We start from the raw sequence: 26,584 nt of genomic DNA on the forward strand, positions 1-26,584 counted from the left end.
TTGTTGATTAACTTCGAAAGTTCTGCCAGTTCTATTCTAGCTGTAGGGGTAGATGCTTTCATACATTGGCGTTTATTGATCAGATCTTTCGTCTCCTGCGATAGTTTGCTGGTATTCTGCCTAACGGAGTTACCACCGACTTCCATTGCACACTCCTTAATGATGCCCACAAGATTGTCGTTCATTGCTTCAACACTAAGGTCCTCTTCCTGAGTTAAAGCTGAATACCTGTTCTGTAGCTTGATCTGGAATTCCTCTATTTTCCCTCTTACCGCTAACTTATTGATCGGCTTCTTATGTACCAGTTTCAGTGGCGTAGAGGTAGAACACCCGCCTCGCGTGCAAGAGGTCCGTGGTTCGAATCCCGGTGCCGGCAATTTTCCACCGGATTGAAAAAAAAAAAAAATCCGCGTGTTGATAAAATTGCACAAAGAGGCCTGGAGTGTGGCCTGATCCCGGTGACCAGAACCGGTAACGCACTCCCTCACCAGAGCAGGATTGGCCACCCTGGTGCAGTACTTGGCCACAACCTCCTATGAACACAACAATCAAACCCCGGCCCTCAGTCCCCAGCAGTTGCTGCGAAGCAACTGACCACGGTGGCAGTGAGACCTGTGACGCAGCAGAGGGTGCTAAGAATCACTGGCTCCGGACAGGCCGCCATTGGAATATGAACCTGGCAACGTTTAACGCTAGAACGTTATCTAGTGAGGCGAGTCTAGCAGTGCTATTGGAGGAATTAGAGGGCAGTAAATGGGATATAATAGGGCTCAGTGAAGTTAGGAGGCCGAAAGAAGCATATACAGTGCTAAATAGCGGGTACGTCCTGTGCTACCGGGGCTTAGCGGATAGAAGAGAACTAGGAGTCGGATTCCTGATTAATAAGAATATAGCTGGTAACATCCAGGAATTCTATAGCATTAACGAGAGGGTGGCAGGTCTTGTTGTGAAACTTAATAAGAGGTACAAAATGAAGATTGTACAGGTCTACGCCCCTACATCCAGTCATGATGACCAGGAAGTCGAAAGCTTCTATGAAGACGTGGAATCGGCGGTGGGGAGAGTGAAAACTAAATACACTATACTAATGGGCGACTTTAATGCCAAGGTAGGCAAGAAGCAGGCTGGAGACAAGGCAGTGGAGGAATATGGCATAGGCACTAGGAATAGCAGGGGAGAGTTATTAGTAGAGTTTGCAGAACAGAATAATATGAGGATAATGAATACCTTCTTCCGCAAGCGGGATAGCCGAAAGTGGACGTGGAGGAGCCCGAACGGCGAGACTAGAAATGAAATAGACTTCATACTCTGCGCTAACCCTGGCATCATACAAGATGTGGACGTGCTCGGCAAGGTGCGCTGCAGTGACCACAGGATGGTAAGAACTCGAATTAGCCTCTGCACAGATTACCAGCAAATAAACAGCCAGACTGATTTGCTTCCTTTTCCCACGCCCCGAATAGACGAGATCATCAATGAAACTGGTGGATCAGATTTTTCCTCTCGGATCGACCTCTGTAAAGGATACTCTGGCAGGTGCCCCTACAAGAAGATTACAAGCAGTACACTGCTTTTGTAACACCTTTCGATGAGTACGAGTACAACTGCTTACCATTCGTTTGGAAGAATTCTGGAGCTTGGTTTCAGAAAATGATGAATGGCATTCTTGATGAGTTCCTGGGAACGTTTTCTAACATAGACATTGACGACATCATCATATACTCACATACAAGAGAAGAAAATGAAAAACACCTTTCATGCGTGTTAGAAGCCCTCAGCAAGTCAAAGTTAAAGATTAACAAGAACAAGAGTGAATTTTTTCAGACGAATGTTGTTTTCTAGGAAGAGTTTTTGACGGCAAAACTAAAACAACAAAAGAGGAGTCTCTACAAAGGATGAAGAAGCTTGTCAAGCCATATGACCTACACTCATTCAGTGTTTTCCTTGGACTCGCCAGTCATTTTCATGTGTTCCTCACAGATTACGCTGCGAAGACACGATGTCTCACCAAGCTGGCACAGAAGGATGTGCCATTTAAGTGGAGTGAAGAGTGCGAGAAAGTGTACAAGTACCTTGTTGAAGCTATGTCGTCGGATCCTGTACTTCCACAAGCCATTCAAGCTATGCTTCACAATACGGTACAGGGGCCATTCTATATCGAGACACAAAGCTAGGACGGCCACTCAAAGTGATTGGCTATTATTCTACGTCCTGAAAAGCTCGAGAACATTGTACTGTAACAAGCATGTGGCGCCCCCTCGGGCATAATATTCGTTGGCCCGCAGGCTTGGTAGGCAACAATGGTCACTGCACTGCAATGAACACCGACGAGCACAGCTGCTCGGCGGTCAGTCATCGTTCATTACCACCACGCTGTGGAGCGTCCGTCTAACGGAGGGTGCCTGGAGCCCTCCCTTGTTCACGAACCCGGGCGGATCGTGACACTGGCAACGAGTACCCATGGTTCGCTGCTGCGAGTGGCAAAACACTGCCCCCCGTTGCTGCCGCCATGCCGCTGTACAAAAGGCTCGAGCTGTTCGAGGGAGATGGGTCCTCCTGGCCAATTTATGAGGAACAAGTCCACGTGTTCTTCCGGGCAAACACCACACTCGAGGCCAAACAGCGCGACATTTCCCTGGCCAGCTGCGGGACCTGCGTCTTCAGTCTCCTGCCTGACCTTCACAAGCCAGCCACGCCGCATGTTAAGACGCTGAGTGAGCTGCTAGCCATACTGCGCTCACATTTAAACCCAGCACCGTCCACACTAATGAAGCGTTTCCGCTTCAACAACCGGAGCCGCCGGGAAGGAGAGACCCTCGGGCAGTTTGTTGCTGCACTATGAGGGTTAGCGAGTGCCTGCGTTTTCGGGGACCAGCTGGACTCGCTGCTCCGGGACCGTTCCATCTGCGGTATCAAAAACCCTGCCATGCAGACGAGATTGCTGGAGCTTCCCGACCCGTCGCTGGATGACACCATGAAGGTAGCGCTGGCAATGGAAGCTGTCGCCAAGGACACCGGCGAGATTTCCCGTGCGACTGGCTCACCGTCGTCGAAAGCGACGGTCAACAAGTTGGCGACAAAGGGCAGTATCTGCAGTCGCTGTGGTTATGCCCATTCCCCCTCACAGTGCCAGTCCTCTCAAGCACAATGCTTCTCATGCGGGAAAACTGGGCACCTGGCACGTGTATGCCGAAGGGGGAGGGCGAACAGCAAACAGCAGCAGCAGCCTGGTTCAAGCTCAGGTACCACACAAGCCCGCAGCCAGGGTAGCCGTCGCAAGGGTACGCGGCGGGGGTGTGCTGCAGCAGGCTCAAGTTCTTCCGCGGCCAGGCTCTACGTCGTGGCCGAGGACCCCTCAATTTTCGATCTTTCAGTTCTTGCAACGCTCACAACGATGAGGACAAAGAAGTGCACTGGACATGAACTGCCCAGTGCACATCTCTTTGGCCCTGTCTTTGCGAGCACTGCAAGAACCGAATTATTATGGTATCAGAAACTTGGCCAACTGATGACAGACTTTAACTACCATATTTTCCGGTCTATATGTCGCACCTTCCTCAAAACGGCAGTTTTCCTAAAGGAATGTATACAAGTCGCACCGGTGTTTAAGACGCACCTGTTCATTCGATGATTTAAAATGAATACAGTGATGTTTCCCTTAGTGAATGCAGGTCACGCGCAAGCAATGATATGGACACTCCAGACACATTTCTGCTGTCATGGTGGCCATGATGTTCTGTATAAAGTCCAAGGGTGATAACGTCCCGGCGCACCGTATGCTGTATGTGCGAGTGAAAGCATGTGACAGTGAACCAAATTGCACACAAGGAAAAAAAGCGGGCGGGAAGGCAACGCACGAAGAAATGACTCTGGTAGCAACTGCAATCTTGTAAGTAATCTTGAAAACAATCTGCAGATACAACTTCAGGGGCGCTCAACTTGCAGTTGGCCAGCTGCCGCTCGCGTTGCTGCTCCATCCTTCTCGCATGGCGTATGGCAACTCTAACATGAGAAGAACCCAGTACCACCACAGCGTGCACACAACAGTAGCAACTGCCAGAGGACCTCAACTCAGTGTGCTTCATGTGACCATAGCATCTAAACCAATTTTGATGGCAGTTTTTTGCGAAAAAAGAAAGGTATACAGTCGACGACCGATAATTCGGACTCCGTGGGGAATGTATCCAAAAACATTAGTTTTATTTACGTTTCAAGGTGGCCCCTGTGCAACGAATAAGAGGTCGATTCATTGCTGCATGCACTTCCACTTACGTGCAACCAAGTACACCTGTATTTCTGCCACTTTCATGCTGTCACTGTATGCCAATGCAAGAACTGCAATGGCTCGAGTCCTCATTTGAAGGCTTCAGAGCCTATGGGACATCATCATCATCATCCAAGTTATGGTTGCTGTTTAACAGTGGGAGAACATGCTCAAATATATCGCCATCGTTCAGTTCGGCACACGACAACACCACACTATCGACATCTACAAGGTCTTCAAATGTAATGGCGGCAAAAATCAGCAACCCGCAGCCATCAATGACGTTCGCATTTGAGCACATTATGGTAAGTGGTGGGTTCAGGCTCTTCAGTTGTGGAGTCATTTGGACTGCGACTCGAGACTCATTCCGAGTCAGACTGTGAGGGCACTGTTGGTGCCATTTGACGCAGCCTGTCAATTATTTCATGAGAAAGACTCCTTGGAGCCAGCAGAGCGCAGTCTGGAATGCAAACTAAACAAACAAGAACAGAATAGTGGAACGGTGTCCGAAAGGCAAGCTCGACAAACAGAACGTTGAGAGCAGGAAATGTGCAGGGTTGACAGAACAGGATGTGATGATTGCGATGTTGACACAACCTATAATTCAGGCAAAGCCCTCAAGATCGGCATCTGCAATTAAATCTCTGAGGCATAGTGCTGCGATCAAGGCAAGGCCCCAGGGATTACAGTCTAACATGTAATCTCTGAGGCCATACTTGATATCTTGTTGGGGTTTCCAAAGGAGATAATGTCGGCAGAGTCAGCGTACACTACAGCCACAGACAGAGTCTAGATATCGAATGTGGAGCTGACGGCTGTCCAGAATATTGGTTGTCTTTACACATAACCGTAAGTTCCCCACGAAACATAATGCTATTATCCTTAGTGTTAGCTGGACAATGTTTTTTTGTTGGAAAAAGATGCGGACAGGGCAAATATTTTGCCTCGCCTACAAGAAATACTTCTTTCCAAACTTGAAATGCAAAGCAAAAAAAAAAAAAGGTAAGCATGGATATCATGTGGGCTTCATGCATGGATAAAAAAAAGAAGCAGCTGAATCAATTATTTGTGGACTCTAGAGATCTTTCAATCCTCGAGCTGTTCAGGCAATACAGAAATAAATTAAACACTGATCTACAAAATGATAAAGGCAATATTATGAAATGTACTTTGAGACCGCATTCGTCCACCCTGACAAAATTTGGAGCAAGCTTTGGTCTCTTGATAGCTACAGCCCCGCCAGAAACCTAGACAAAATTATTATTGGTGATGAATACAAGGATAGTCATCTGGCTGATGAGTTTAGTAAGTTTATCACACACAAACTGACTCCTACTGCTAGTATACCTGACATAAAAACCAATAGGTGTCCTTCTTTGTTTTTATAGCCTCTCACCGCATTCCAAGTTGTTTCAGTACTTCTAGAGCTGAAGAATAGCACCTCATGCGATGCAGACAAAATACAGGTACGTCCTCTTAAGCATGTCATTTATGCAATTTTGACACCCCTCAATATATTTATGAATGTATGCACAGCAACAGCCATTCTTTCTACCAAAAATACAAATTGCAAGAGTTGTGGTTATTCATAAAAAAAAGATAAGAAGTGTGTTTTAGGTAATTAAACGCCACTATGCTGAAAACTTTTCAAAAAGTTCATTCTAAAACGATTTGAATAGTTTTTTAGACAAACACAGTGCTATTACCAACTCTCAGTATGGCTCCCAGAAGAACCAATCAACAGAACTGGCACTGCTACACCAAAATATATATATATATATATATATATATATATATATATATATATATATATATATATATATATATATATATATATATAGTCATATCATAAGAAGCCAACAAACACTGACATCAAGGACAACATAGGGGAAATTACTTGTGCTTAATAAAAGAAATAATGAAACGATAAATTAATGGAAATTAAAGTGGATGAAAAAACAACTTGCCGCAGGTGGGAACCGAACCCATAACCTTCGCATTTCGCGTGCGATGCTCTATCAATTGAGCTACCGCGGCGCTGTTTCCCCATCCACTTTCCTGGGTATTTATGTGTCCTAGTAGAACCTTGGGAGTGTGTGTGTGTGTGTGTGTATATATATATATATATATATATATATATATATATATATATATATATATATATATATATATGTATACTGCCAACTTTAGCCTCATTCTTTTCGTCAATGGGCAACCTTGTGCTCCTCCGAACTCGCTCGGCAACGGGTATCACTATCAAAATAAGGTTTAGTTGTTTTGTTCACCTCAAACAAAGCAGTCGGTTCTTTTTGATCTATCATAATTTCCTCAACATTTGGTGCTAAAACCCGGGAGAAATGATCGAACTTCCCATTGAGGCAACGAGGTCAACAGACGTCGACACCACAACGAGCTCGGGGAAAACCAGCAACGATTCTCGGGCAGAAAACGGTCGACGAGGCGCGCCTTCAACAACAAGGCCTAGAGACGCCACACCCTACCGAAACCGACACCACGACTCAAGCCCCATCGCGGTAAGCGAACTGTAAACATAGATGCCACGATGGAACGGTTCAAACTGAAAAGAAGTGCATTGAGAACTCAAGTGACTAAACTGATTTCTGAAGCAGACTTATTCTTGGAGAGTCATGCAGACGAAGGAGCTCTTAATGTATTGTCTGCGAGGCTTAGCGCCCTCCAAATACAGCTAAACGAGGTGGACGCAGCCATCGAGCCCTTAGTGCAAGACCAAGACGCAGAGCAAAATTATGTGCGGACCATAGAATACAACAACCGTATCGTCGCACACATGGCAAAACTCCGCCAAGAAGCAGAAAAAGACCTGCTAACAAAACAAGCAGAAATGGGGGCGACACAGGCGCAGACCGACGACCCTCCGGTGGGGGCAAAGTGCATAGTGAAACTGCCGAAGCTCGAGTTACAACGATTTAGCGGCACCGCCACGGAGTGGCAGTCCTTCTGGCAGCAGTTCGAGCAAGCAGTGCACGGAAACGATGGCCTCTTCAACGCAGAGAAGTTTCTGTACTTGCGATCGGTGCTTTTGGGAAAAGCCACAGCGGCCATTGCCGGCATTCAAGCGACTAGGGCAAATTACACCACTGTCATCGAACTTCTCAAAGAGCGCTTCGGTCGATGAGACGTGCTGATTCAAGAACACCTGACTCAGTTACTCGACTTGCCAACGATACAGAACGCAGAGCACATCGGCCTACGTCGACTCTATGACCACCTGCAACGCAATATCGCTGGTCTCATGGCGCTCGAAGTCAAAAGAGACAGTTACGGCGCCCTGCTCTCTGCACTCCTGCAAATGCTGCCAACCGATTTTGTTTTCGGATACCACAAATGACTTTCCGCTGCAAGCAAAGATGACAGGATCCGCATCAAGAGTTTGCGAGCGTTTCTTAAAACAGAAGTAGAGAGCAGGGAAAAGGCACTGCAACCTGGTAATCTCACAGCCAGAGAATCAAAACATTGAGACAAAGAAAAGAGCAAACCTCAAAAAGGGCCAGCAGCTTCTCTTTTTTTCTGCGGGTGCTTCGAAGCAGTCCAATCCATGTGCATTCTGTGCTGCAAAAGATCATGCCACTCACAATTGTCTGGCGAAGATCTCATTGGATGAAAAGAAGAAAAGGCTCACTGCAGCTGGTCGGTGCTTCCGATGCTGCATAAAAGGGCACACTTAAAGGGAATGCCGCAACAAAAGAATAAAATGCAAGGAATGTGGCAGAAGACATCTGACTAAGATGTGTGACCCGACATGGAAGCCACCCGAGAACAAAGCCACAGAGTTGCACTCTTGCACAGAAAAAAAAATCTGAAAAGGTACCAACTGTGCTGCTCCAAACCGCTCAAGTATGGGCAGAGGGACGAAGAAGAGCGCTCACTCGCCTGCTCTTTGCAAGGGTAGCCAACGAAGCTTTGTCACTAAAAGGCTTTCACGTGAACTGTAACTAGAGGTCGTAGGTGAAGAGGACATCACAATCTACCCATTCGGAGGAGCAGGAAACATTATGAAAGAACGCGCAGAAGAGTAAAAATTTGGCTAAGAAGTCAATACGACCCTAAAGAGCACTTTATCGAAGCTCTGGAAATACCGGAGATCTGCTCTGATCGGCTTCACGTTCCTGAGGACATCCTAAAAGAGGTGCAAGCGGACATGGATGAACTGGCAGACATGACTGCTGTGCCAGCCCATTTGATGGAAAGCGGGATCTACATTCTTATTGGTGCCGATTATTACTGGATTTTGATGTGTGGTGAAGTCATGAAGCTGCAAGGCGCACTAGTCGCGGTAAAGACCGAATTTGGCTGGACTCTACAAGGAGCGATTCCCAGCAGTAGCTCAGCTGCCTACTGCTTAACCGTGGCAGTGTTTCGTGCCAGAGTTTTCGCCGACACAGCCAGCTTGTCCAAGGAGCTTAAATCGTTCTGGGAACTTGAGAGCATTGGAATTATCGACTCTTGTGCCCAAATGAACGAAGAAAGCAAAGAAGTCATGAGCACATTTTCGGCATTGGTAGAGAAAATGGACAATCGCTATGAGGTAGCACTGCCCTGGAAACCCTTGAACATGCAACTCGCCGATAATAAAGCTGTTGCAAAGAAGCGCTTGACTAATCTCACGAAGAAGTTAATGAAGTGAGATGATACTGATCAAGTATGACAAAGCTATCCGTCAGTGCCTGGAACAAGGGTTCGCAGAACGACTTCCATGCCAAGAAAGCAACAATGATGAAAGCAGATTATACTACATGCTTCATCGTGCAGTTTTTAGACCTAACAGTCTTTCGACCAAGATTAGAGTCGTCTTTGACGCATCTTCTCACGATGCAGGTTGTATATCTCTGAGCGAAGCCCTAGAACCAAGACCGAACTTGAATCCAGATTTATTTAAGGTTTTCCTGAACTTCAGAATTCATTGTATTGGATTAAGTGCAGACACTGAAAAGGCATTTCTGCAAATTTCGGTGCAACCGGCGGATCGCGATGCCCTCCGATTTTTTTGGTATGCACATCTTCCAATGAAGGAAGACCCAGAGCCTCCTATTTAGGTCTGGAGAATGACACACGTCCCTTTTGGCATGACAAGTAGTCCATTCCTCCTCGCAGCCACCGTGCGCCACCTTCTCTCCATGACAGGAGATTATCCAGAAATAAGAAAAACCATCAGTGAGAGCCTTTACGTGGATGACCTCATAACAGGAGCGAACACAGTGGAGAAGGCTACAGTTTTCTACCGAGGGGCACTAGATATCATGAATCGAGCAAGCATGACACTGCATAAGTGGAAATCCAATTCCAAGAAGCTGCAACAGCTGTTCAACGATGAAGGAACCGGATGCGCCCTTGGCTACGTGGAATGTCTAACAACAAGTGTCTCACGGGTCCTCGGACTTGTATGGGATAAGGACAGAGATCACCTAGCATTTTCCACCTAGCATCTTAGATTTCCTAGACCGAAACAGCAACACCAAACGATTAATTCTTCAAGCATCGGCTCGTATATATGACCCACTTGGTCTCATTTCTCTGGTCACAGTTACAACCAAGTTGATGTTTCAAGCACTGTGGGAATTGGGTATTGAGCGGTACTCCCCTCTGCCTGAAGAAGTCAAAGCAACTTGGACGCAGTGGCACACCCAGTTACACCATTTAACGGACATAGCAGTGCCAAGACGATATGGTAGCTTACCCAACGATAGCTGGAAGGAAGTACACGTCTTCACAGATGGCAGCCCCAAAGCTTACGGCGCAGTTGTATATTTGCGCATCTGCAGGGTCAAGGAAGCAAAGGTTACTTTGGTCCTCTCAAAGTCCCGAGTAGCACCAATTAAGAGAATTTATCTTCCAAGACTGGAATTGATGGGCATGGTGATAGGTGCTCGACTGAGGGAATATTTGGAGCGGTCACTGAGCCTTCCAATAGCCAAATGGTATCTGTGGGCTGATTCATCTATTGCGCTGCAATAGGTGCGAGGTCCCGCACAACAATGGAAACCCTTTGTCGCCCACAGAGTGTTGGAAATTCAGCAGCGATCGGATACGGACATCTGGAATCACTGTTCTGGGATCGAAAATCCCGCAGACCTTTTGACAAGGGGAGTCACAGCTCAGGCACTCAAGTAGAACACACTTTGGTGGAATGGACCTGCTTGGCTATCGAAGCCATCTACTTGCTGGCCAAGGCATGAAGGCACCGCTGACATGATCATCGCAGAGGAGGAAAGAAGAACCCTTTGCGTTCACAACGTGACTGTAAAGGAATCTATCTTGCCTCTGCAGAAATATAGCTCTCTCTCTAGACTGGTCAGTGTGACAGCCTGGGTTTTGCGATTTTTCCACAACACCAAGCACCCCGGCCATAAATATGAAGGACCTATTACGACAGAGGAAGTTCAAAAGGCACATACTTGTTTGATTCTTCAAGTACAATTCGAGGCCTTCCAAGAGGAACTCCAGTGTCTTCGCCGCTCGACACACATGCCAAGCGATTCTCCGATACGTGATCTCAGCGTCATCTACGACGACGATGGAGTGCTGAGAGTGGGAGGAAGGCTCAGTGCAGTTGAGTTGTCCCACAACGTGAAGCATTCTGTTATCCTACCGTCAAGACATCCCTTCTCAGAGCTAACGATCAGCGCAACCCACCGCCGTCTCCTGCATGCAGGCGCACTGGAGACTCTTACCGAATTGAGGGAAATGTACTGGATCATGCGGGGAAGGCAAATGGTGAAAAAGGTGCTTAAGAAATGTGCGACTTGCAACCGTTTCAACAGCCAAGCTGCTACTGAACCAGTCGCAGCTTGGCTCCTCTGCCTCGTGAGAGGGTGACACAAGCTCCACCCTTTGATGTTACCGGTGTAGATTTTGCTGGCCCACTGAACATAAAGAATCAAGGAAATAACCGGAAGTCTTACATCGTTATTTTCAAGTGTGCAGTGACTCGGGCAATACACCTTGAATTGGTTACCAACATGTCCACCTCAAACTTCCTGATGGCATTCCGAAGATTTATCTCGAGAAGAGGAGTTTGTCGAGTGATCTTTTCTGACAACGCCACGACATTCCAGCGCACTTCTAAGGATCTAAAACAACTATGGACAACAATAAGAGGAGAAGAAATTCATAAGTTCTTCACAAGCCACCAGATCCGCTGGAAATTTATAGCTGAGAAAGCTGCTTGGTGGGGAGGATTCTGGGAAAGAATGGTTCAGTCCGTGAAAACATTGTTGAAGAAGGTCTTCAGAAACAGCTACTGCAACTTCAAGGAGCTCACAACAATCCTAACTGAAATCGAAGCTGTCATCAACTCTAGACCCTTGACCTACGTCTACACGGAGGCGAGCGAACCTGAACCTCTAGCACCATCCCACTTTCTAGTGGGAAAGCGACTGACCACTCTTTCTGACAGTGGTTCCGCTACAGAGGTGGCTCAGCTTCCTGGTCAACTCACTCGTTGTTGGCACTACCACCAAAGGATGGTCGACTAATTTTGGCGTCGCTGGCAAAATGAGTACCTGACGAGTCTCCGATCAGCACATTTTGCTGTGCCTAATTCGTCAAGTGCACTGAAAAAAGGAACTCTCGTTTTAGTCCACAAACACCATCTACCGAGGCAACTTTGGAAAACTGGACAAGTGTCAGAAGTTCTTCTCGGACGAGATGGAAGAATCAGAGCTTGCATGGTGCGCATGCGTAATGGAACCACATTGAGAAGACTGATTAAACTGTTGTACCCCATGGAATACATGGACGAATGACCTGAAGCTCATTCCGGGGGGAGTATGACGAAACTGCCAACTTTAGCCTCATTCTTTTCGTCAACGGGCAACCTTGTGCTCCTCCGAACTCGCTCGGCAACGAGCATCACAATCAAAATAAAGTTTAGTTGTTTTGTTCGCCTCAAACGAAGCAGTCGGTTCTTTTTGACCTGTCATAATTTCAACAATATATATATATATATATATATATATATAACTAATTTGGAGCGCGGGAACATAATACTATGGATATTTCTAGATTTTATGAAAGCATTTGATTGCCTAAATCATAATAGTCTGTTCATAAAGCTTAAGTATTACAGAATACTAAGCAAATCATTACTTTTAATGAAGTCCTACTTGTCACGGATGCAGCAATATGTACAATTAAATAAACACAAGTCAGCAATGCGAAATTTTCCCTGTGGCGTACATCAAGGCAGCATTCTATGCCTGCTATTGTTCCCAGTACACATTCATGGCATTGCTAACATGAACTCTTTAATTCTAGTTTTATAATTTATGCAGACGATACACCTTTCTCGAGATTCTCGCAGTGATCTAACAATTAAGGCAAACATTTTGCTAGGACAGCTGGAAGTTTGGTCATGTGAAAATGGACTCAAAGTTAATGTCGATAAATCTAAGGAAATACTTTCTTGCCCCAAAAATATGAAGTGCAGTGAACTTGGCTCTTTATTTTATGTCACAATAAATTTAATGCATAAAATCATTTAGATCACTCAGGGTAGTATTCTCAGAAAATATGATGGCACAACTACAGAAACCATCGATTTCTAAAGCCATGGGTCTCATTTCACGTTATAGAGGTATTCTGCCACAGTCTACTCGCATATTAATTACATTACTAGTATGGGGGCCTACTACATGAACTAACCATAAAAAACTAGTCGTCCTTGAGAAACATGTTCTTCCAATTTTTTTTAAGTTCACCTTGTTTTTAATTCACCTTGGAGACACTTGACAAAACAAATAATTAGACAAGGAATTATAACTGCATTTAACTCGTATATGTAAATACTAATTATGCAAATTATGCACATGTAGAAATGAGCAAAAGAGGCACTTGGAAAATATTTATCTCCAGTGGTATTTTATGAATACCTCCCATACCCATGCAAATTACACTGGTTGTTGTTGTTAGCAGTCAGAACTATGGATGCCAAACATTAGGATATCGTTTACCACTAGCATTAAATTATCTGACGTACCCATTAATATAAACGTCAGTAACTTAGCCCTGCATAATTTTTTTATTTTTATAAGGTTAGCCACCTTAGCACCACTTTGTTAAATATAATCAGTCCAAAATGTTATTAATATCCCTTATAAAGAATGCTCTGTTTGTCAGCTACAAGCTAGCAATATGTCTTCCTAGACTTCTTTCTTTTCATGAACTGTTCAAGCCGATATGCAGTCTATCATTATTATTGTGTACTGTGCAAATTCAATGGAATTTCATTTGTTATCCACAGCGAGAGTGTCAACTGTTTCCTGCCTCTGCCTGCTGCAAAGGGGGTGGAAACCTCGTCAAGCCCTTCCACTTTTTTTCCCACCTCCTCTATCTTACTGGATTAGTGGGAATCTGTTGTATTGTTTAGGCTGCAATGATCGATTGTGCCAGACACGATATGTTTAATGGTCCAGGTTGATTAAATTTCCCCATTTTATGTTGTTCCTGCCATGCACTCCATTGCTGCTGCCAAAATGATGGATTGTGTTTATATTTCGTGAGTGTCTCAAACTGAAGCAACACATTCTATTGCAAGTGCTGTTGGCAATGTCTATTTGTGCACCTACCATTTTGCATTGCAACCAGCGAAAATAACCTAGTCTTGATGTCCTCCAAATGTTTTTTTTTTTTCATATTGGAATGTGCTTTGGCGTAAGAAGGTCAAACAAGAAGCTGTTAATAAAAACGATGTGTGAGACATGTCGAGGCATTGGAAGCAAAGGTGCTGGTTCTGCCCAGGGTCAGGGAACAGTGTCAGACCCACACTGAGGCTGGCATAGATAAATAAGAAGCTTAGCTTGCTTTTGGGCTTCCCAAGTAATATGAACAGAATTTAGCAATCGATCCAAATGCTGTCTGACCAATTTGATAAAATTAATAAAGCCTTCATTTCCATGAAAAAGATATCAACAATGTGAAGTGCAAGGTGGAAAAGTCTGGTGTTCCTCAAGACCTTAGTCAGCATCGAGATGACATTGACGTGCTTAAGTGGTGTAGTAGACACTGATATAGACTTAGACATAAAACTAGTTCCAGAGACTGAGGATGGAAACTTGCCGAGTTAGGAGAATGAAATTGCACAACAGCTTGGCAGTTGGTGCTTGTTGGACTAAAACCTAGCTATCCAAGGCTACCAGCCAAGTCGTGAAGGAAGCTCGGTATTATCATGTGTTTCGCTCATCAAGATCTGCACAATGCTTGGCTTGATAAGAAGTGCTCACTCGGGGATAGTTTGGCAAAGCTCTCATCACCAAGAGTATGACAACTCAATACAGAAAGCTTCTGGCTCCTGTGAAAGAATGGGCAAAGCATTCTGGGAACATCTATGCAGGCATGCAAATGGTAAAGTGCAAAGAAAACGGAGCCTCAGCAGTAGTTGAAAATGAGGATCAGCTTCGTAATATGACTTAGTAGCTTTTGTTACCTCTTTGCCATTTTCTGCTATTATTTTCCAACAGATCCACAACTCACTTAGGGTTACTCTCTAAACAGAAATTATTTGCCCCCCCCTAAGAATAAGCAAAAGAGCTGCGTTCATGTGAATGCCCAATCTGTTAATAGAAAAACATAACTTGAAAGCTTTTTAGTAGCGATCAATAAGCTCTGCAACATTGTAATGATAAGTGAAACCTGGTAAACAATCAATAACGATGCCTGTCAGCTCCCTCACAAGGAAACATTTATCTGAATAGGTCATCACACGAGGGAGGTGTGTCCTCATTAATATCTGAGCACATATCTTGTGATATACTAGCTAACTATTCCCATTTAACGGCAGATTACGAAGTGCAGTGTGTTAAAGGGGCCCTATAGAGAAAAACGATTTTAACTGTTTTGGTAAATTGCTGTTCCCCATCAGCAGCAAGACACAAGAATGAAAGACTGGCGGCAACACAGCCCTGAATTTCCTGCAGCAGTTTGCTGTGACATCAGATTTTGATGCCACCTGCTCTGGCCTAGTTAAATTTTTTATCTGCAGAAATGGACTACATTAAGTTATAAAAGAGCCAAGAAATGGAATTAAGAAGTTTCAACAACTGTTACTGAACTACGAAAGCTGAAACGCAAAAAAATAGTTTGAAACCCGTGACGTTACACTGACATGCCAGCCCTGGGGTGCAAAATTTAAAAATGATGCTTTGACAGCTGTTTTCCTCTAAGAATCAACTTATTACTTACTCCGTGTTCGCTTTGCGCTACAAGCCAAGATCATATTACTTACAAGCCAAGGGACGTAGAATTCTTCAAGATTACTTTATCCATCTAAACAGATTCAGTGTTTCTCTCAATGTCCCAGTAAGTCCTCTTCTTGCTTGCTACAGCCCCCTGCTCTTTGCCCATTTCTAGATTTTTTTATGATCTGCTATCGTTCACTAATGAAAACAGCCTGAATTAAATACTTGATAGAGACTTTATTTTATTTATCTACAAATACTGCTGCCTCCATACGAGACATCGCAGGGGGTGGGTCAATATAAAACTTGGACGATACAAGAACATGTTTGCAGAATATAACAGGTTAAATGGTCACACAAAAGAGGCAGAACAGGTTTACAAAACGCAGATCAGAGTTAAGAATCCTAACAAATACTAACACGATATATATTTTATCACTTCTGCAGAAAACTGCAGTCGTCTAAAGGATCCATCAAGCTAATGTTAATATGACCTCCAATACTCCACATAGGTTTGACATAAAGAGAGTATTTGTCCAAAAAGGGGGCATCAGCACAATTCACCTAGTGCCAGATTAAAAACTACTGAAAGCATTATTGATTTGCTTATAACGAATTACTCTCTGCTGTGTATTTTAGGTATTGTTTTGAGTATTGCTATAAGTGACCATATGCGTGTTTTTGTGTTAGTTCAAGCTACAGAAGAGGGAGCCTTGCATGGAAATGTTCCTTCCAGAACATACCTTGGCATCATTCCAAATAGCATTGAAGCAAATTAACTGGGATGATATTTTCTAACGAGATAATCCTGAATTAGCATTTAATTCATGCTGAATTAGATGCAAACGGTGCTGCACATTCTAGAACACACCAGCGATTATGCGGGAATCTTCAAGTCGTGCATAAATAGCTGATGTGCTTGACAAATGTGCTCATGACTATCGTTCTGCCCGAGTGTAGCTTGTTTTCGTGGGCATAGGCTCACTTAATAAAAAGTTAGTTTTGTGACTTGCCATTGTGCCACGGTCTAATTCTTCACCGTCACAATGTGACAGTATAATGAATCTTTTCGGGTGACAAATTAATAAAGCAGAAATAATGAATGCAAAAATATTTTGGAATAGAGAGCCTGCTGATTCATATTTTTACTTATTACTTGAAAAGATGGCTTTGTTAGTATATAGGCATGCCTGCCTGCCATGTGAATATCATAGTATTATTTAAGTGTTTGAGAAAAGGACCAGTTTTATCAGCAAACACCACTGGAAGAAACAAAAGAATGTTTGATGTGCCTATGTCATTGTAACCTTAACCTTAGAATATTCATCCTGTGACATAGTAACAGTGTTTAACGGGACTGTTTTTTCACTGTGGCACCATTATCAGCCAAGCGCATCAGCACCATGAAAGCAGCTTGCATCTTAATTTTTGGCCTCTTGATGGCACTCAGCAACAGTATTTGGCTAGGACTCAAAAATGGCAGCACAGGAAGCTACCAAGAGCATTTCAATCTTCCGACTCTCACCATGTTTAATATGGTAAGCAGCCTATATACTCAACTTATATGTGTCAACACCCTGCACCTGTCTGATCTAATATCATTGCCTGCATTTTCCTTTGTTTTAAGTTGGTGTAATACTAACCTATTATCTATTAATGCCACCAAGACTAAATTTGTTGTAGTTTCTTCACATCAACAACATTCAGCATCCTCCCCTTCTTTAACTTTTGGCTCACACTCTATCTCTCCCAGTCCATGCTCATCTATTCTTTGGATTTCTCTTGACTGCAGCTTGAAATATAAAGATCACATTTCTCACATAAATAAGAAAATAGCATCTGGTATTCGCATCCTAATTAAAACTCATCCCTACTTTACACATAATATATTAATCTCGCTATACCACTCATTCATTCACTCTCATATTAACTACAGCATAATATGCTGGGGTAAGACTTATAACACTCACTTGGCATCCTTCCAGGTAATCCAGAACCAATCCATAAGAATTATTACAAGCAGTTCACGCTTTGCAAATGGAAAATCACTACTACATGAAAACAACATCCTAACCACTTCAGAACTCACCAAATATATTATAGGGATTTTATTCTACAAATATATGACTAAGGAACTACCATCGATGTGCTTCTCACCTTGTGACCTGACAGCTCAGAGTCACACTAGATTTGCACTAAATAATAATTTCTGTCTACCTAAAGTGCGAACTATGGTAAAGAGACTGCGGAATTTTCCTCACTATCGTTTCGGAATACTCTACCACCTATATTCAAAAATGCAAAAAATTTATACTAACTTAAAATAGAACTAAAAGCATACATAATAAATACTTACTGATATTGTCCTTTTTGTTCTAGTTTTGTTCTGTTTTTTTATATTGTCATGCTGTAACAAGTGTTCTTATTACTCATATGCCATAAGCATGTTTTGATATTACTCTTAGCTCTCATCTGTACTACTGTTACTTTAAACATTGTATACCATCATAAGTGTCTTTAACAGCAGGTCCCGACACAGTCTTTAACTATGGGACCTCCTTATGTATACTACGCACATGTATTTTTCTGTATTTTTACGAATAAATAAATAAATTGAAATTGCCACCTATCACTTCACAGAAACAAAATAAAGGAGTACTAACTGACTGGTGCATGGTTATACTTGAAACGACACAGGGATTGGAGACGCTATCATGAGAAACTGTTTGCAGTGAGTTTGGTATGCCTCATGCAAATGTCAGAAATAATAGTTTACATTCTGTGGCCCTCTTGTCTACCTTCAGAAACTCTACACATTGATTATGCATAGTGTTTATTGGCACAAGGGACAGATATGGCCAAACAGTGCCATACCTTCGGGAATTGAGACAACCCTGCTCTTTCCCACCACATGGTTTCATAAAAGGGCCCAGGCCAGCCTTCCTGGAGGCACCCAAGGTGGCTGACTGACAGGGCACCATGTTGAGCATTGCAGTTACACATATATTTCTGTGTATCTTGATTACTTCTCTGTTTCCTTTTAAATAATATTAATAATCACATCCCCTTTTCACTTATGTCCTGTTATTTTTATTGCATGTGCTTTATTGTGGCTCCCCCATATTTTCTCTGAGCCTGCATCTTTCCCCACAGCCGCTGGACAGTTCAGGTGTCCACGGGGAAGTGAAACAATTACGATGCCCATGGCCAATCATTTCCTTTCTCCTGTTTGTTCTTGATAAAAAAATATTCTGGGATTTTATGAGCCAAAACCACAATAACACCACAAGGCCCATTGTAGTGGGGGGCTCCAATTAATTTTGACCATCAGGGGCTCTTTATTGTACACCAAAATCTAAGTACACAGGCATTTTTGCTTTTTTGCCCCATCGAAATGTGGCCACCGCATCGGGCATCGAACCTGCAACTTTGAGCTTAGCAGCACACCGCCCCATATCCCTTCCTTAATACAATAAACTACTACTTGGTAGAGAATTGTGTAGAGACTGGGATCTCACTCGTGGCAAGTTGTTTGTAGCTCTCTTCCCATTAATATGGATGCACTCTGACTAAACAAAACAGCTCTCCTTGACCTGTAGATTGCAAATCAAAGTGTTATTTGAATAAGCATGTGATGCTGGTCTAAAATTGAAATGGCAACGTGTAACAAACAGACCTGGTAGATGACCTTGTGCGGCTCAATGTGCCGCTTGACTTCAAACAGCCAGTCGACCAAGTGTTCAAAGCTGGCTCTCCTGGTTATATCATATAGAAGAAGGGCACCCACAGAGTTGCGGTAGTAGGAGCGCGTGATGGAACTGAAAGGCAGTCACGAGACGAGTTGGCACAACAGTGATGACAACCGGGGCTACACAACAATGTTGGGAATGACAAATCCACGGCCATCCAAAGACAGATTTCACATGACACAAGCACAGTGCAGAAAGGCATCAGATTAGGAGTGTGCAAATATTCAAATACAAATCAAATCGTCTCTGCTACTCAATTTGTATTCGATTCAAGAACCTACTACTCGAAATTACTGAATATTCATTTCTAAATATAAAACTTATTGCAGCCCCGAAGGAGAGAGAACGATGGAAGGACTGTTCTGAATGATTCTGCTGCAAGACAGTTGCTGCGCCAATACTTGGATCAAATGCATGGGTAAATCATGACAAATAATTTCTAGTACTGAAAAAGAATGGCCTGCTTTTAGGCAGCTTATATACAAATATGCTGTCTCTATTGTTTGACCAATCTCACCATGTAATCATTTCTTTGGAACAGGTAGCTACAGTTAAATGGGGCCCAACTATGGATATGCTGTAGTATCAAACATGTTCCCAGGAATTCAACAAACCGCACGTGTATCTTGTGACATGCTGTCCCCTTGTTTAATTAGTACTGCCATTATCATGGTGCCAACTGAACGCAGGTGTTTGTCACTCAGAAGCTCTTGAGTTGTTCAGACACTCCATTGCAAACAGCATGAGATATAAATGCCAAATAATGTACATAAGCCTCATTCTTTTTTACTGAACAAATTCCAGCAAAGTTCATATTTCAGTTTATTTATGAACTAGAAATAAGAAGGCATTCAATTAGATACTCTGAGGCCATCTTTTGCAATATTGATACTCAATCAAAGGAGAAATTTTCACTATTTGAACAGCCCTACTTATAATCTACATGGTACAAGTGCACCATTCTCGCAGTATGATTACATAAGCATACAAAACATGACCATGTAATGAGAAGTACAATATAAACGCCAACTATCAACCTAAAAGTCGCACAGTAACAGATACAAAGAAAGACAAAAGCTCATGGGAAGGCAACACCAACCTGTCAGTCAAGGAAACATACATACATTTTTGATAGATGTCAGCTATCACATGACAATGTCTCCTTATGCAATATAATCAAAGGCGTAAAGGAGTCCAGAAATGTGCCAGAGAAAGCTTGTTGGCCACTTCTCTGTGCCCTTTTAGCTGCACAGAAGGTTTTGTAGCCATCAAAATGATGGTATCAACACATTGAGCATGTTGCATGCTAACTTCCACCATGTGAAAGCTATTGTAAGAACAGAAACAAGCCATCAACAAGCTGAGCAGGCTTGGCAAACATAGCACGTGAACTTCTACTTCAGAGCATCAATGCCTTGCTGCTATTGGGCACCAGTTTTACATCATGGGAGAGTGAAATGTGGCGTCCAGAGCCACAAAAATTTCAGTTGAGGGTAACTCTCATTTTGCTTGTATTTTGAAGCTACTACAACTTATAGTTTTGACTTGTGTGCTTTAATTATTATAATTCCCTCTGCTCTTCACGGCATAGTGTGATGCCATTGCAATGGTACTATTCCTCTAGAGGAACGTTGAAGCCGCTTTTGATCTGGTGCGCGCTCTCGACCATAAGGTTCAGTGCTTGACTGCCTTGTAATTATATTGTGAATACGTTTTTTTTGTTGCCTTCATGTAACATATTGGTGGAACTTCTGGGGGTCCGACACAAGATGGGGATCTGCAACAGCCACCTAGTCACCATTCTAGGCATTTGCATTCTACCAGCGGTGAAATTGCGTCAGTGGCGGCAACAAACTAAGCCATGCCATCCAGCATCCCGGCTCCACCCCATGGTCCTGGGGCCTTTTCTGGCACTGATGGCAACCCCATCGACTGGATTCGACTCTATTTGTAATGTAAGCATACATTACAAGTGGGACCTGACCTCGATGCTGGAAAGCGTATTTTATCTAAAGGGAACTGCGAAGACCTGGCTTGATAACAATGAAGAGGAGCTCACAAGATGGAGCGTATATAAGACGAAACTTTGCAAGTTGTTTGGCCAACTTGCAGGCTGCCTGTGTGTCACCAAGAAAGAACTTGCCTCGCATGTGCAGACATCTACTGAGTCGAACCTGACGCGCATTCAAGATGTGCTGGCCCTTTGCTGAAAAACTAACGGCAAGATGACAGAATCCGGTAAGGCTGCGCATATACTCAACGGTATGGTGGACGATGAGTTTAACCTGATCCTATTTAAAGAATTTACGACAGCCAATAAGCTTATTACTGAATGTAGATGCTTCGAAGCTGATAAAAGCCGATGCATCAACCAATACTTTGCCCACCTTCTGAACACGGCAGCAACATCAACGTACGAGGATGGTCGAATGGCTACTCAGCCTTCAACGCTGGAGGCTATCACCAGAATTTGACGTAGTAGTTCTGCGGAAACCCGCAAGGTGGAGAGAAGTAATTAATAAAGGGAAAATCAGACATCCACCCGTTCGTAGCAATTGCTACAAAGGAAACCTATATGGGTTCCTTGAAAGAAAAGCCTCAGAGTTGAAGAAAAATTCGTCCTGGTCCGGGACGGGTGGATGTCTGATTTTCCCTTTATTAATTATCACCAGAATTGTTTGATGCGAAATTAAAACCGCATCGCATGGAGATTTAATGCGAGGGGAACCCAGTTATCCCCAACTGACCATATCACTTATACAATCTGTTGTTTGTCAAGAAGTGGCAAACGTGGGCCTTCAAACCATCAGGTCTGTGAACCGTCCTGACGTTTACCCTTCGGCCACCTTCAACCCACTCCAACGCCATTGTCCTACTCACACTTATTGCGATCCGTATGCGTGGAGGATGCCTGATGACAAGCAAATTTGCTTCTGATGTAGACGTGTCATACCCCTGTCACACGGAAAATCTAACGTCATTTCCAGCGAATGACACTTGTTGCAGTTAATGTCACATCACCGCGCGTTGTCACACAGCGAAAACTAGTGTCATTTGAAAATTATGAGAACTGAGGTTAAACAGCACGAATAAAACAAGGACATGAGGAAACATACCACAAACAAGCACTGACGCTGCCAACTGGAAGTTTATTTGAAATTCTCCAGCCATTTTATACTTTATTCAGCATAGGCATGCTTGCACCAGTCGCAAAAACATCTGCAAATCAGCAACATCATAATCTTTCATCCAAAAAGGCTATCTATTTTCTCGACAAGGCAAGAGAGGGAGTGCTTACACATTTATCTCCTTCCTTTCTAATGTAATAAGCCTCTATTGTTTCCCTTTTCCTCTTACCTTTTGCTTTCCCTAAGAATTATGTTTTTTCAAATATGGGAGTGCAGTGACACTTGTTACAATGTCCTGCTAAATGACTTCCATAGCCATTCTTTAAGTTACTGCTGTGCTGACGAGCTCTTTCATTGAAACGCTGTCCCGTTTGACCTATATAAGTTTTTCCATGGCTCAGCCGTATCTGATGGATAACATTGCACCTGCAGTCAGTGAAACGGGATTTATGATTTGTGGTGCACAGGGCCCTTTCGTGCATTTTCATACGATTACATATCGAGAACAGCTTACACGGGGCACTGAAAAGCAAATTAATATTATGTCTATTGGAAACTTTCTTTAGATTGTATGACAATGTGTGCAAGTATGACACCCCGTGCGCTTGTCTTTTGTCTTTATTCTTTTCTGTTTGTGATGTTTCGAAACTTATTCTTTTCTCTTTCTGCAAGATGGTCTCGCATACTGAAATGATCACAGAACTTGGAAAGCCTGCATTCTGTAATTGCGCTATCTCATTTAAATAACTTTTACAAATTTTAAAGTCAGCAAGCTCCTGGTGTTGAGGATACACATTCAGTTCCAAAACAAATGCGAATGAGTTTGGCCAACCCATTCATTTGGAAATGTCATTTTCAATGAATGTCGTTGCATCTTACCGTGTGGAAGCAAAAAACTGGCATTATAAACAAATTTCATTCCTTGTAACTTATTTTAGATTTGCCATGTGACAGGGGCGCGAGACACATTTTACGATATTGCTGAAGTCCTTGGTCCTCGCATTCTCGAACAAGCTTCTCCAGCTTCCACTATGCACCTCGAAGTTAGCACCAGGTACCAACCCAAGCTGAACCAGAAACATCTGCTGAGAACACTACGACCCAGTAAAGCTGCTTGTCCCCACCACAACGCCGACCTTGTCATTCACCTCCCCCATGCCACCTCAATCGCCACCCTACTCCTGGTGTTTTCCTTCAAGACACTGACAGCTGCAGCTCCTGGAGGTGACGCTGCTATTACGACCTGCCCTCAAATTCCTCTGTTAACACTCCCAACCAATCAGAACCTGATCAATGTTGAAGTGGATGGCCTACCTGTTTCAGCTTCGTTCAACACCAAACCGGCACTCATTTTCGTAATGCGTTCTCAACGCCGTCAGCAGTTGAAGAAAGTTAGGACCCCTGCCCATCACGTGTTGTACATGTGGCCAACATTGGTATGTCTCCTGTAGCTGGCCTCTGTACCGCACGTCAGTGTTGCCAGCCGCCAAACTTCTGTTTTGTTCGCCGTCCTCCCCCACTGTTCCTATGACGTCATCCTCGGTCTTGACTCCATCTGCTTCCACTAACAATATCTAAATTAAAAATGCTGCCCTCAAACAAAGTACTATTGCAGGGCACCTTTAACTACGTGCTATTGCTTCTAGTGGCATGTCTTGTCTACCAGCACTTCTTCCTAAGTTTGAATAAAACTTCACTATCTTCTTATTTAGTAGTATGATTGCAATTGTGACAGTGCATTGAAAGGTTAGATGGCATTCCGCCTGTAAAGAACCATTTGAGCACGAATAATTACCAATGAATGCAACAACCCGTCTGCCCAACATAAAGGCAACAAGAGCTAAAAGGAAGAGAATAAACTACTCCTATACGACAGTCTATGAACTTGTTCATGTAATTTACGTAACACCGGTCTGATCTTTTTCGTTCAACTGATGTTTCTTCCTCTACATGGCAGCAGTCTTTTCTAGCTTATTACGTTGGCTTTCCTGGACAGTCATGCATGTTGGCAGTAATGCCCGAGATATTCTCACAAATGTAAAACTTGGACACGAGAGAAGGGATGAAACATGGTACTGACTTTCAACAGGTTTATTCTTTCCAAAGAATACTTTTTGTGTCGTTAGCATAACTATTGAGACACTAACTTCTTTATCTTTCTTCAGGCACCATTTTTCACCAGCGAACAAATGTTAAATGCTACAGCTGGGCGAAGGACACACCTGCATGTATCAGAGGTTGCTGAAATGTTATCGATAGTTCTATCCATTGGCTGCTGTCACCAAGGCATTTGTAATCTGACTGCATGTGCGATGCAAATTGTGTAGTACTTTTTGGAAGCCACGCGGGCACCAGCAATTACCTTAGAACCTGTGATTAGTCATGTATAAAAACCGATGCGCGTGACCTGCTGATCAGATTTTCGACGACTTTGCTTGCCGCTGTCATTGTGCCTGAATTTTACTTGTTTTGCTAGGCACAAGTTCGCTCAATAAAGAGCTAGCTTCGTCATTCACAGTTTTTCTACCGTGTTTTTGACCGTCACTACAACATGACAATATGTTGAAACAACTAGCCCAAACTTGCACCCTGCAAGATCGTCTCCGAGATCATTCACACCCTTGTTGAACTTTCTCTCCAAGCATTTTAGAGCTGCCAAAAAGAAAAAATTAGAAAAAATCCACATTGTGTGTCCATCAACAGAAGGTGGTCATTCACTTCAGCAGGCAAATCTAATCAAAGCAGGCTTTGCTCTTGTTTCCATGGCCACCATGTCAGCATGCTTCAACATATACATTAGGTACATCCCTTTACATGGCTGCAGAAAGCATAGATGGCAAGAGGAGGAGCATCAAGTGATACCCTACATTCACTACCTGTTAAATAGAACTAAAAAGTAGGTATTCGATATGAGGTCAACATTGTATTTACTGCTGGCAATAAGTTAGAAAAGCCATGCGCCACCACGCAGATACATAAAAAGCAGTTGAACAGAAAAAGAAAACAGATGTTAAGTAGTTAAAGCATACAAGTTTCTAGAATGCCATACAAGAGCACTCTATAAAGTTCCTTGTAGCTTCCTTTTAGATCGTTATATCAATCAGAGATTTAGCATGAATGATCTTTAATCGGTTGTTTTGATGTGCTCTTATGATTGCAAGAGCGTTCGCAAATTTGCAATTTCTTTGGGACATAAGGATGAGCGTCTCAATGTCCACGCGTGGCATATAAGCGGTCCCTCGGTAAATCCGAAGCACTGTGGAAAGCGCGTTTCATGATTTACGGACTGTCAATTCCTTCCTGTATGCGTATGCGCAGTCTTTTCGTTGCTCTTGTGCGCCTACCTTCCCATGGATCCGCTCGGCGTTCCGTCGTTTTAAGCGCCTCCCATTCTGCGCAATAACAGGCACGGCCGCAATCAAAAAAGCGTCCCGCTAACCTTCCTAATCCAAGCAAGCACATATTACCGAAATCGCTCCTGTCCAGCGGTGTCCCACAGTTGAAGTTTCACTCTGACATCCTTCTTCACCTCGATAAGCCTTGCGAAGAAGTCGACGCCGACAGTCGGATCGCAGACGTCGTGAAACTTGCCGTCAGTGAACGCTTTGAGCAGCGTGCTCTTTCCGACAGTACTGTCGCCGATCAGTATTAGCCGGAACTGATAGTCAAAGATGGGCTCAACCATTTTGGCTCCATCGAAATCACGGTCGGTTGCTCAAAGCACGACACGGCAGCGCCGATAAAGTTCGCGGCTGAGACGCGATGCAGACACAAAACAACAAATATTACGGAGCACAAACAACTATGCGCACTGCTGGCAATGTACGTACAATCAGATATATTAACATCGTAGCATACATAGAATACAAGGTCTGTAGGGTCCCCACCTCAATCTATGACCCTAGCACTCCCCTAACCAGCAGCGTGCGTCTATTTGTCGTACAAAAATCCCTCACGTGACCTGATCATAGGTGCCTAGGGTAGGGTGGCTAGAATTGGGAGGTGTGAAGACCGCGGCGCCGCCGCCATTGCCTAGGTAGGCCCCGTTACGCGTTCCTCCCACTGGGGTAAAATTTGGCGCTTCCATCGGGGGCGCGGGTAGGGTGGCTAGCGCGGGGGCGCCGTGAGCTTGTCGGTCTCGTAGGCCACGGTGCAGTGCAAAGTAACTCTCGTGGTCGGTATAGTGCAGCTGTATTTTTCTCGTGTTTCCTATATTTCGATCGCTTCACA

The 26,584-nt window shown here is 43.7% G+C and overlaps 1 protein-coding gene across 1 annotated transcript in view; it reads right to left on the reverse strand.

Moving 5' to 3' along the window:
* Rab39 (RAS oncogene family member Rab39) overlaps positions 1-26,378 on the reverse strand; it is a 33,995-nt gene extending 7,617 nt beyond the window's left edge. The window contains exons 1-2 of the mRNA XM_075694683.1: positions 25,822-26,378; positions 19,154-19,295 (exon numbers count right to left, since the gene is read on the reverse strand). Coding sequence (XP_075550798.1) covers positions 19,154-19,295; positions 25,822-26,039 — 360 coding nt within the window. The 5' untranslated portion in view covers positions 26,040-26,378. The remainder of the gene's footprint in view (positions 1-19,153; positions 19,296-25,821) is intronic.
* Between the last annotated feature and the right edge of the window lie 206 nt (positions 26,379-26,584).

This window comes from Dermacentor variabilis, chromosome 6 (assembly GCF_050947875.1).
Source record: "Dermacentor variabilis isolate Ectoservices chromosome 6, ASM5094787v1, whole genome shotgun sequence".
NCBI lineage: Eukaryota > Metazoa > Arthropoda > Arachnida > Ixodida > Ixodidae > Dermacentor > Dermacentor variabilis.